General features: G+C 38.0%; 1 protein-coding gene across 1 annotated transcript; it reads left to right on the top strand.

The window, feature by feature from the left end:
* Positions 1–2339: 2339 nt before the first annotated feature.
* On the top strand, positions 2340–12279 carry sdr42e2 (short chain dehydrogenase/reductase family 42E, member 2). The gene is made up of 12 exons (XM_028041403.1): positions 2340–2475; positions 2776–3223; positions 4124–4219; positions 6620–6677; positions 6875–6993; positions 7087–7162; positions 8368–8450; positions 9158–9295; positions 9392–9457; positions 9587–9650; positions 9748–9821; positions 11589–12279. Exons 1-12 carry the CDS (start codon positions 2357–2359, stop codon positions 11829–11831), a joined length of 1584 nt encoding a protein of 527 aa, XP_027897204.1. The 5' UTR covers positions 2340–2356; the 3' UTR covers positions 11832–12279.
* Positions 12280–12585: the final 306 nt, after the last annotated feature.

The raw sequence follows: 12585 nt of genomic DNA, 5'->3' as shown, positions 1-12585 counted from the left end.
CAGTTACAGCTGAACATCAGTTTTCAAGTCACAAATTCTCATGATGTTTTGCTAGACAAAGAACCGCCGCTCTACTCATAACGGTATTGCATCACTAATTAATGAGGACATACCAATAAAAAGGGTTTTTTAGAACCTTAAGTGTTGTTACATCTACAAACTGCATCAGATCTCTGCAGCTTAAAGCATTTTCCTCTCCTCTCTTTAACTACTCGCAGTGTATTCAGCCGTCATCTCAGGTTCAGCTGCTTGTCGGCTGCCAGTTAAATAAAACATTAAGCCTCTATTTCTGTTGTCCCCAAAACCACTGGGCTCAGGAAGTGACTGCAGCTGATGATTTGGCCTTGGTCGAGTTACTTGCCCTCCAAATGATACGGCTTTATTCTGTTGTCTTATGTTTTCCTTTCCATCTCGTCACTGTTTCTATCATTTTTCTTTACTATCATCATGTTTCTCAGCAGATAATGGAGGCAGAGTTACATGATGACTTTTTGCTATCTAAATGATTACAGCAGCAAATGGTTTGTTATCGTCTTAACACCGATCAATCTCATGAACATTTTTGACAAATTTGATTTTTCCCTCGGTTTTTATTCTTTATTAATCAAGTGTTTGGAGATTCATAACAAAACCGCATGCTGTAATGATATTTAGCTTGTAAATGTTCAGCATTTCAGTCAAAATGACGTGATTAAAAGGAGTTGTCCTGTCATTTGCATCTATGAATAAAAAGGGACTAAATTCCCAGTTAAAGTTTAAAGCCTTAAAGCATATTACGCTGTGTGAAATATGTGAACTGAAACCTGAAGAGGTTTTCTTTGCTTGCCATATTTTTTATTTTTCCAAATGTAGATACTCTATACCATTGTCTACTCTATGGTAGATAAAGTTAACACAAGCCCTTTAAATCATCACAGTTTCTTTTGGCTTTTTTAAGGGCACTTGATCATCGTGCATTGTAAAATTATGAATAGCCCTTGCATTTTTTCACCAAACCCTGATTTATTTTAATGTATTTTTTGTAATAGACTGACAAAAAGTGGTACATATTTGTAACTTCAAAGGAAAATCATACAAGATTTTTTAAATTTATCACAGTTTCCTGCAGTTTGAGCCGCAGATCTTCTGGCACATGTCTGCACCAGCTTTCCTGTGAAGGAGCTTTCTTTTGACAAAGGTAAGAAACCTTTGACAAAAGAAGAACTTGTGAAATAGAGCGAAACTTTTATGTTTGGACATGTCCTCTTTAACCCTTTAGGTAAAAGGAGGAAAAGATTTCTGAGCTCAAAATAGAAAAATCTCTGAATTTTCGATGACTCTAATAAGAATAAAAAATTATTAGCAGTCCATTTAAAGCATTATATCAGCTGTTTTGTCTCAGTAGTGCATGTCACATTTTTAATCAGTTCCTCTTCGTTTCAGAGAATGTCAGTTCTGATACAAAAGCCGTAAAGTTATAATGAGAGTTAAAGTGACTTTTACAGAACATCGGCAGGCTTTTCCAGCTGGCCTCCTATTTGATGTTCTGAAATTATGATACCGTATTTTTCGGACTATAAGCCGGCACTTTTCCCCCCACGCTTTGAACCATGCGGCTTATAGCCCGGTGCGGCTTTTCTGTGGATTTTTCTTCAACCACCAAAGGGCTCTTTAGCAGGAAGTGAATCATTGGAAGTCAAAATTGGATATATTTTAAGAAAGCGCTAATTTTCATTTAGAACAAGCACATGGTAGCAGCAGGCGCGACGGAGAAATTTTTTGAAACTCATACTCCCTCATCATGGAAACCACACGAAGAAAAAGATGCCGCTTTTAAATTGAAGGCTATCGGTCTGGCAGTACAGGAGGGAGCTCGGCGTGAACGAGCCCATGGTTCGGCGTTGGAGACGCAAGGCTGTATCCTTAATAGCAGATTTATTGAAAACCGAGCGGCGGAGATATCAGCAATTTATATGTATGCTTCCAATTTCTTTAAAAAAATTTGTAGGTGTGGCTTATATTGAGGTACACTCTATAGTCCGGAATATACGGTAATTACTGACAATGTCGCTTAGACGATAAACAAGTTTGTTATCAGAGCTCTTGGTGCTCCCTTTAAGAAGACACACTTTTAATTGCACTTTATAAAGCCAACTCCAGAGTTTTACTCAAAATTTGATATGAATCGGGAAAAAAAAGTTATGCACACAAAATCCTTTTTTCTGTTATTTAACAAACATCAAACATCTAATATATGACATTCTATTGAAATGTTGGCCCGTGTTATTAAATGAAGGAAGAGGCACTGCTTTTACAGCAAGGATTCTCCCTGCACGCTACATCCAGACATTACGGTAGGAGATGCTTCAGGTGGCTGATGGGCGGGCTGAAGGGTGGAGTGTTTGGAGGGCCCACAGATACGGCAGAGCTGGAATTTCTTCATAAGACAGCTGACAGGCACAGGTATGGATGTGAGGCGAGGAGGAACGCAATAAGGTGAGTCAATTCATGAGAAAAGTTTCCCAGCAGCTTAAGATAATTTTTTGGGAAAAAGTAGCAGACATTTGGAGTAATTTAACAGGAGACGTTCTTGTAAAATGTTCATTATTATGTGGAAATTTAAGCTTTTTGTATTTACTTTAAAATTAATGATATACAAAGCATCTAATAATAACGTATGTGTGAAACAGCTAGGGCAGTTTAAACTTGTCACATTCAGCTAACTGAAGATACATTTCAAACAAATAACTCAAAGATTTGGCTACCCCTCAGTACTTTCCCTGTTCCCTCCATCAGGATGTCTATTGACCTGTACAGCCCCAGCATGGGTGACAGTGGGGCCTCCATGTGCCAGATGAAGCAGCTGCCCTGCCACGGCGCCCCGCTGCTTCGCCTGCAGGCCTGTGGGCATCACACACTCAACCACTCAAACCTCCCTCACAAGCCGTGCTTGAGCGATCCATCCTTGGTTACTTCCTCTGGGGCCGCGCCGGCCCTCCGCCACAGGGTCAGCGGGGCCACAGCAGGCACCTGCAACAGCCTTAACTGTGCTGCTTCAAGACTGACACAGGAGGTGGGAACAGCAGCCTGGGACAGCTGCAAAGGGAAGGTGTTGGTGACAGGAGGAGGGGGATATTTCGGCTTCAGGCTGGGGAAAGAGCTGGCCAGTGAGGGGATGACTGTGATCCTTCTGGATGTCAACAAGCCTCTCTGGGATATTCCTGATGGAGCAATCTTCCTTCAGGTGATTCTCACCGGGGAAGAAACCCCAATCCTTCTGTTTTTTCCCCACTATCATGCATTTCTTCTTACAGGTTTTCCACCAATAGAAATATTCTGCACTTATAGTGTTAATTAAATTGTATTTTTTGGCTCTCATTAATGTGCTGTACGGGGAAATATGACTTTTTTGGAGTGGTGAACCAGGGGAGGCTGGTGTTTCTTATGCACTATCATCACCTAATATAATGAATGATTAATTTATTACCCTCAAGTTGAATGTTTTCATCACTAATGTAATTCAATAAAGGTCCATATCCATATATATATTTATATATACATATATATATATATATATATATATATAAAATAGTTTATTAATTTGTTATTTTTTCTTACATTCAAACATAGAATATAATTTTTATTTAGTTTTTTTGTTTATTCAGTTTATTATTTATTTATTTATATAGTGTGCATTGTTCTTCCTAATTAATTTTTTTCTTCATTATTGTTATTACTTTGCAAGGAAATTTTTTCTTGAATTAATTAATTTATTCGCTGAGATGATTTAGTTTGGTTCGTATTCGGTTTGTAGTATTTGCTCTCTTGCAGCCAAACAGTACAGCTCACTCAGCTGTTAGCTGTGAAGTTGAGCTCTAGTGTAACTGTGTGTGCGTCAGGTCAGTGTGCTGGCTGGAGACGCAGGTGAGCGATCTGTTTCAGAGCACCAGCTGTCTGCTGGGTCACAGAGGGAGGAGACATGAATCAGGTTTCACCTGTGCACCGCTGTTCGCAGGTTTTCGCTTGGCAAAAAAATATTTTTAAATGTTTGTTGTTGTTGGGGTTTTTTTAATTACACATGCAGCAGACACTACCCCCTTTTTGCAAAAAAAATAACCTCAACCTTTTTCGCTGTTTCTTTCAGAGCGACATTCGAGACTATTCCTCCCTACACAAAGTGTGTGAAGGAGTGGACTGCATATTTCACACAGCATCTTATGGCATGTCTGGACCAGAGCAGGTGATCTTCCTCTTCCCTATTTAAATATGAGCTAGAGTTGGCCATACTGAATGTCCCTGAAACCCACAGCAGCCAGACAAGCCTCTAAATTGTTAACACGTTCTCCTTGCACTGAAAAAGTCCTCCAACCTGAATGACAGGGTGTTTGCCTCTGTACCTGTCAGTATATATTGCTACGATGCTCTCGGTGGATTAGTCATAAAACGACTTCTTAAACAATAAAATTGTTCAGCTGAGTGAAGCCTTTGGGAGTTAAAAGCTAAGGTCACTGTGAAGTATTAATAATTAAAAGGACTGATGATTTTGGTTTAAAAACTCACAAGGAAGTCTTGATTTGAGTCCATCATAAAAAACAAAACACTGCTCTTACAGTAAAGTATGCGGTCTGAATTCCTGTTGGAGTCATTGTGAAGTGATGTGTCAAGTGCGACTTGCGATACTTGAAGAACACGTGAGTTCATTCCTCACTGAAAAGTTATCTGTTTGTGATTGAATACATCCATTTCAAGATGCTCACAAGCCTTGAACTTTATTACTTTCTCAGTTTGTTTTGTTGGAATGTGATGTGACAGACCAACACAAAGTGCAAAACTGAGAATTGAAAGCAAATTATTAAGTCATGGTTTTTGACAATTATTATGGATAAAATCTTAAAAATGTAGCATTTGTTATTAGTCCCTGTAATCCGACATCCCCAAATAAAATTCTGTGATTTTGAAGAAATCACCTGATTGGTAAATGGAGCCTAACTGTGTGTAGTTTCACCTCAGTAGAAAAGCAGCTATACTGTGGCAGCATCAGAGGTTTATCAGCTGGCAAAATGTAACAAAAATGTAAACTCTGGTGGAACTACAGCGTTCCAAACCTCGGGTGGAAGAATTTGTTGATAAGACTTTGTTGATAGGACAACTCTTCCAAAATATGGAAGAGTTGCAATTGACCTTGTTGAAAGAAAACCATAAAAAAACAAACTGGAGAAACAACAAACAAGTGGAAAAGGTTGCTCTGATTAGATGAGATCAAATTGACCTTCTTGGCTCAATTTAAAAACCCAATGTAAATCCCAATATCAGCACTCCTCATGAAGTGGCAGCATTATGGTGTTGGGACAGGAAAGCTCATCAGAGTAGATGGAAAGATGAATGGAATAAATACAGGGGAATGTAAAAGCATCAGCACATACCAGACTGCATAAACCATGCAGTTATGTAATTCTTTGTTTTGGTTTGTCACATAATATTCTAACATAATTCACTGACGTTTGTGCTTTGGAGACTTTTGCAAGAGACAAAGTCTATTCAGATGAACTTCATTTGGAATTAAAATACTCTGGTACTTCTTGAATTCAAAAATTTTTCTACAAAGTACACCTCTAGTTTTGCACCATGTTCTTAAATTCATTAAATTTGCAATAGATTTGTTTAACGTTTCTCTTTGTTACATTCTTTCATGAGAAAGCTTGCAATGCCACACAATCCGATCACCATATAGTTTCTGATCTGGACTAGAATCAGAGGCCTTTAAACAGGTTATGTTTATTATGTCAGTGTAACGTACATAAACTTGATGTGTTCCTTTAGCAGAGCCCTTTTAATGTACCAACTCAACATTTTAATCAAGTTGAGATCTGTATTTTAAATGGTTTATTGACCCACCTTGATTCTATTGTTTTTTTTAAACCACTTTAAAGGAGATTTGTTGCTGTGTTTGAGATCGTGTTCATGCTGCCTGAGATATGGCCTGAGATTTGACTATGATAGTGTAATTTTTAAGGTCAACTCTATGACTAAGTTAGGATCCTGTAGCTGTGCAAGAAGCCCAAATCATCATCTCACCTCCACCTTGGTTAATAGCTACTATTATGTATTTTATGCTCAGCTTGGAAGTGTAACTTTTTAAACGTATTCTTTTTAGAACATGACAAACCTCTCAACAAATCATTACCTTTTCATTTTTTACAAACTTAATATGGTGAGTGGGACCTGCAGTATTTGACTTGTGACTCATAGTTCACTTTTAACTTTGTTGTGATTTGCTGAAACCTCGACCCCTTGTAAAGATTACCAGAAAGGTTTCTCATCTTTGAATAGATGTAGAATAAAATACTTCAATTAATTTAAGAATTACCTTTTCCAGATTGATTTAAAGCAATAATTACTTCTTTAAAGTTGTTGCTGATGCTTTTCCATCTTTGTATTGTGTTAACACTCGCCTATATGCATACTTTTAATACTGCTCCTATGAGTATCAGTTAATCAGATTTGCAGCTTAAGACAACTACTTTCCCATTCAAATCTTATAGAAGCAGTAAGAGTGTACTTAGCTTTTTCACACAACCTCTTTTAAGAAACGTGACATAGTTTTTTTTTGTTTTTTTTTTACTGTTTCTCTGAAACCTAGCTGAGGAAGGAGCAGGTGGAATCAGTCAACGTTGGAGGAACCAATAATGTCATAAATGGTGAGATATTGTTCCTCGACGACAAGTGCTGCACTAACTTCTGTCTCATGCTTAAAATATGTGCTAGTGTTTCCTACAACCGGTGTCTACATAGTTGAGTGTAATTTTGCACTGTCGTGTGAAGAAGTAACCTTTACCAACTGTCATTTGTCACAGGTGTATAACTTTGCTTTGTGCTGTGATCTGCTTTATGTCAGTGTGTAAAGAGAGAGGAATCCCCAGACTGGTCTACACCAGCACCATCAACGTGGTGTTTGCTGGGAAACCAATTGTGGATGGGGATGAGGCTTCAGTGCCATATGTGCCCGGTGATTTGGTAAACAGTAGTCAAACACATCTTTAATCTTGCACATATACTGTATTTTTAGACACCAGGACATGTAAGGAATCTGTGTGTTTTTTTTCCCAGCACATCGACCACTACTCCAGAACTAAAGCAGTGGCAGAGCGGATGGTCCTCTCGGCCAATGGGTCCTCTGTGAAAGGTGCAGAAATATCAGTGAGAGAACTGACAACCTGAGCGCAGATTTATAGAAACAGGTTGCACCTATGGGAGAATGCAAACAGTCTTGTATGATCGGGTGTCAGAACTGAGAGGGAAGTTCAACTCATTGTGTGCAGAAGCAGCCACTTGATGCCAATCTCTTAAGACTTTTCCAGTCATTTGTAAAATGTATTTATCTGAACATTTTATGAATTTGCAACAAATTTGAAATTGTTCTTTGATCCTATGTGTTAGACCAACACAAAATGGTGCATAATCATGAAGTGGAGAAATTATATAAAAGAAAAAACTTGCCATTTTCAAATAATGCTCTAGATGTCCGGTGCTTGATATATTATTTTATGAAGTAATCCTACTTTAAACCTCTCTACAACTTTCCTGCAGTTTTTCTGTGAAACTCCTGAGTTCTTCAAAGAACGGCTGTATTTACAATGACTGACAGGTGGATTATGCTCACTGATGATGTGACTTGTAAAGGCAATTGGCTGTACTGGATATTTTTTTACGCAGGAAACTAATGAAAAGGTGTTGAATATATATGCATACTATACTTTGGGCTGGTCTATCACTAAAAACTAAAGTAAAATGAATTAAAGTTTGTTTTACTTTAGTTTGTCGAGGAAACTCGAAAAAGTTTCCTCTAAACTTTTGTGAGGAATTGTGCCTTATATGTATGCTATATAGATTCTTATTCCATTTCTCAGTTTAAGCCAACTCACTATGACTGATCATTTTCCCATACATTTAATTAAGCATAAAGCATGCAGGTGTCACGTTATATACTGCAGCTTAATGTGCGTGTATCTGCTATCAGAGGACGTTTTTTCCACTGGCATTAAGTCACCTCAGCAGCAGGGGGATGTAACAAAGCACATTTACATTCTTACCTCACTGTAGCTGCTTTGCTCTCACGCTTTCACGCTATAGTGTTGTTCTTGTAGATGTTACGCTTATTTGACTTTCAGAATGATACCTTGCATAAAAACCTGCCTCAGCCCTAAGCCCTTTTTTTGTTTGTATGTTTTGTGTTATTTGCATGAGTCTCGACAATCCATCATTGCAGAGCAGTCAAATGATTGAAACCAAGTCTTTGTTGACATATTTCCTTACATTGGATGTATGAGTTTTGTTTAGTTTGATCCCCCCAAAAAACTTGCATATTCATTCCTGCTCTTATTTCCAAAGGTGGAGGGAAACTGGAGACCTGCGTCCTGCGGCCGTGTGGCATCTATGGACCTGGAGAAAGGAGACATCTTCACAGAGTGATGGTGAGCAAACAGCCATATCTGAGGGCCGCCGTGGCAGCACACACTCCTGTTAGAAGAGTTTACATTATTGATGGAGCTCTCCAGGCATCCAGTTACGGTGCCTTTTCTTCTAGTTTCTTTCCCCCCTGCATGGTAGCAGTCGTTGGAGGTTTGGATGTAGTAAGGGATTTAGTGTTTGGCCGAGATCACAACTTTTAATTTTCTGCAAGTGATGTATAATTGTAGCAACCTTGGCAAAGAATTTGTGCTATACAGAGTTAAATCTGCTAGAACTTAGCCAATAAAGTTGTTGTGCAGTTTGGTTTTCTTTTTTAAAAATCTAATCTAAGAGTGAAACAGCATAAAGTTAGATAGCTTCTGTACCTTTGGTTTGCTATATATATATATATTTTAAATGTAGCAAAATGTATAAACGTTGAAGTCTGTTGTGGTCAAAAACGAAAAGAAATTGTGATTCAAGGCAAAAATTTGTTGCTGAAATTAGGTTCGTTTTAATAGAAAATACAAGGTTGTAAATTGTGAGATTTCTTTTCTGGCATACCTAAATTACATCCACAATAATTATGTGTTCTTGATTTTGTCTTGCTTTTAAAAATCTAATTGATTTGAATTAAACACTGGTTGGCACATTTTATAACTTGTACTATGTCACATGTATCTGGTGAAAACTGGATCTTAAGCTGCCTATTTCTTGTTCTTTGTGTCAGATGAACGTAGAGCGGCGCTTGTTCAGCTTCAGGTTTGGAGACCCAGCAGCCAGGATGAACTGGGTCCACGTAGATAATCTGGTCCTGGCCCACAAGCTTGCAGCTGAGGCTCTCACAAAGAAGAAAGGCTGCATCGCTGTGAGTAGTAAAGACACAGTTCCACACATACTTTCATCTCTGCCTCAGTTTGAGTTACTTACATGTCCTTTTAAACATGTTTCTGCCATTTTGCAGAGCGGGCAGGCATATTTTATTAATGATGGTCTTTCAGTCAATCTGTTTGAGTGGCTGACACCTTTGGTGAGTCAAAATCTGTGGGTTAACTTTATCCATTATTGTGAAGTGAACCTAAAAGGACTTGCGATTTATCTCGCAATTTATTTGAGAGTTTAGTCTAAGGTGATTTTTTTTATTTTTTAATCTTCACAGTTTGAAAAACTGGGCTACAGCAGACCATCAATAACCCTCCCAGTTTCTCTTGTCTATTCAGCGGGTAGCTCACCACTTTTTTTTTTTTCTTTTTTTTGTTTAGATATTTTCATTCGAATGTGAAGATTTACCTCTGACTCTCTGATTGTCCTCTTTTCAAGCGATTCTGGTGGAGTATTTACATGTGATTCTGAGTCCGGTGATCCAGGTGCCTCTGCTTTTTACCAGGAGTGAGGTAAGCCCACTTCTTTCTATTTTTTCTGCTTTTCTAGGGTTTCTATTTGGCTTAGGAGGAGTCAGAGAGAAGTAAAGGCTGTGCTTCTAGTCCTAAATACAAAAAATGCTAGTAGAAAAAATTGGCTGAGAAATGGACGTCACAGTCATTTAAATAAAATGCTGAGACTCCTGTAGTAAGATCACACACTAATTGACTCACTATCAAGACGTAGCAAAGCCAGTTTTTATCTGGTTGTGATTTCTTTCCTCCCACGTAAGAAATATTTCCTGTCGTTGTAATGCTTGAGGAAATAACATTCCAACCTAAATATTATCGTGACAACTGCAGAAATGCTTGTAAGGCGAGATGAAAACCTATTTAATTTATATATCTGTATTCACATGAACTTAGTTTTCAGACATTAATCCTCCAGAATGAAGAGTAAGAACAATTGTAAATGCCAAAACCTGATCTAACGTGTCCTGAGGGCTGATGCCACTGCATGCAGTAAAGAATAAAAGGTTTCTTTGCTCAGAGTCCAGATTTATGGCTGTCTTCTCTCTCAGAAAAAATATTCATATCTCCAACTGTTTTATTTTTTTCCACATTACAAAATTTCTATTAATTATTTTTATAATTTAATTTGATGGGACAACAGGGAAGGGATACATAAAAATCTGAAGAGCTTGGTGTGCATCTTTACTCTTATATCTCTAAATGAAGTTTGGCTAACTGCTTTCGAAATGCTAAATGCTATTATTGATCCTGGTGAAAATGTCATCTTTGCATTGAGGCATGGCAGGGCAGCATCATGCTGAGGGAAAGCTTTCCCTCAGAAAGCTAGGAAGTTGGTGAAAGCTGATTTTATTGTGTCATAAATCTGAACTATGGAGTTTAGAAATAACATGGATTGTGTCATTGTCTATTTAATCTAATCTGAGATGCAACCAGTTGACTGTATTGATTATTTTTTAAACTAAGCAGCACTTTTGTCTAATATCGCTAAGTAATAATAGTGAGTCCTCCATGGGACTCACTGTAAAGTCCTCCTGTGGCTGCTGTAAGGCTGAATAATCGTCTGGAGGCCTTCACTGTGAGTCCTGAAGATTCTTGGTTGCTGGCCCGTCGGGTCTTCGTAAATGTGTCATGAAGCCGAAATCAAAGCTGAACTTTACCTGGCGCTCATTCTGTCAGACTGCGGCTGCAGGCCACTCGGATCGATGGTTGCCCCGTGAATAAAACATAAAGTGCTGTGAGGTCAAAGCAGGAAGTTTTGACATGCTGATAACAGGAAGTGACATCAGTGGAGTGGCTGTTGCCATGGTGCCATGTGGAGTTTTATATTTAAATTTTTTTGTGTCTGTAATTCTTTAATCACATGAAGAAATTTCACATGCCAAATCAAAGTATTTGTAGGAAGTCTGTGTTGATCCAGACTCTGTAGTCCTTTACTACTTGGCTGTACTATGTCTTATACAAGATCACATGGATTAACTGTGCATGAGTCATACAGACAAAGCCTTATGTTGACATTCTGTAAAGGTTATGAGCTTTTGAGAATGGAAAAAAGCCAGTTATGAAGACGCAAAACTAGAAAAACTCCCCTTCTCTGTCTGGACTTCACACGGATGACATGATAGTGGCAGCATAATTCTGCGGGTTACTTTTCTTCAACATGAGGGGATCAGGTTATCAGAGTTAGAAATTAGAATGAGATTACTTTTACCTGCAAATGCTTCAGGAGATTCTTGAAATGATTTCTGAGGGTTCCATCTTCTCTTGCAGGTCCGAAACATCACAGTGAGCCACACCTTCAAAATCGACAAGGCCCGTCAAGAACTGGGTTACTGCCCACAGCCGTACAGCCTGGCGGACTCCGTGGAGCATTACCTCAAGATCCGACAAAGTCGTGACACCCCAATTTCTTTATCCCTCCCCTCCGTCAGGCAGTTGGCTGAAAGAGGCATTCTGCTGCTGCTGATGGGACTCGGCCTGGTGCTACTCATAATCTATGGCATCCTCAGTTAGAGTTAAATAGTTGTTGCAATGTCGGATGGAGAGGCTTTCAAAACTAGTTGTTGCAACAAATTTCAACTCTTCTCTCACTTGTGCAGAGCTCAAATCATCAAGAGTCCTTTTTTCTTTTTCTCCTCTTCAAATAAGACTTAATTTGTTGAATGTAGGTTTAGAAAAATTTCCTTTTCTTTTAAAATTATGTAAACTTGAAAGTGTTAAAGGAGATTTATATTTATGAATTTAATAGCTTAGTTTAATTTTTGGTCTATGTGATTAATTGTCATTTATTGAAGCATGCTTCCAGTTTGTATGATAACATTCTTTCGTGACTGCTATTTACTACAGAGGTTGTTATTTTGTACGCTTTTAGAAATAAAGTAATTATAATGAATGAAATGTTTAATGGATGTTAAAATCAAACATTTTCTGTTACTAATAAAAGTAATGAAGATATTTACAATTTAAATAATTTATTTCTATTTAAAGAAAAAAATCTTAACTCTTGGGCTTGCTTGCATTTTTTGCTACACCTCCCAAAGACACCCTTTTAAAGATTGTCATAGAAACATATATTTTATTTCCCAGTTCTTTCGTGATTATCCTTTCAAAATTCAGTTCTCACCATGTAGAAAATAGCTGTGAACATTCTGTAATTATGTTTTAAATTCTATATTTAGTGAATAAAATGCCTCCATATTTTCCCCTCTTTCTGCTTTATTTTGTAAAAAAAATACAAATGTTTCCCCCCCCTAAATGCATAAGCATT

Source organism: Xiphophorus couchianus, chromosome 16 (genome assembly GCF_001444195.1).
Source record: "Xiphophorus couchianus chromosome 16, X_couchianus-1.0, whole genome shotgun sequence".
Classification (NCBI taxonomy): domain Eukaryota; kingdom Metazoa; phylum Chordata; class Actinopteri; order Cyprinodontiformes; family Poeciliidae; genus Xiphophorus; species Xiphophorus couchianus.
Note: the sequence above shows the minus strand (reverse complement) of the source record. Positions and strands in the feature narration are given on the sequence as shown.

Excerpts from the sequence above, each read along its gene's own strand:
- sdr42e2 (XM_028041403.1), top strand. The coding sequence starts at position 2,357 with ATGGGCGGGCTGAAGGGTGGAGTGTTTGGAGGGCCCACAGATACGGCA. Across the intron at positions 3,224-4,123 it reads ATGGAGCAATCTTCCTTCAG|AGCGACATTCGAGACTATTC; the intron begins GTGATTCTCACC and ends TGTTTCTTTCAG. Across the intron at positions 6,678-6,874 it reads AACCAATAATGTCATAAATG|TGTGTAAAGAGAGAGGAATC; the intron begins GTGAGATATTGT and ends GCTTTATGTCAG.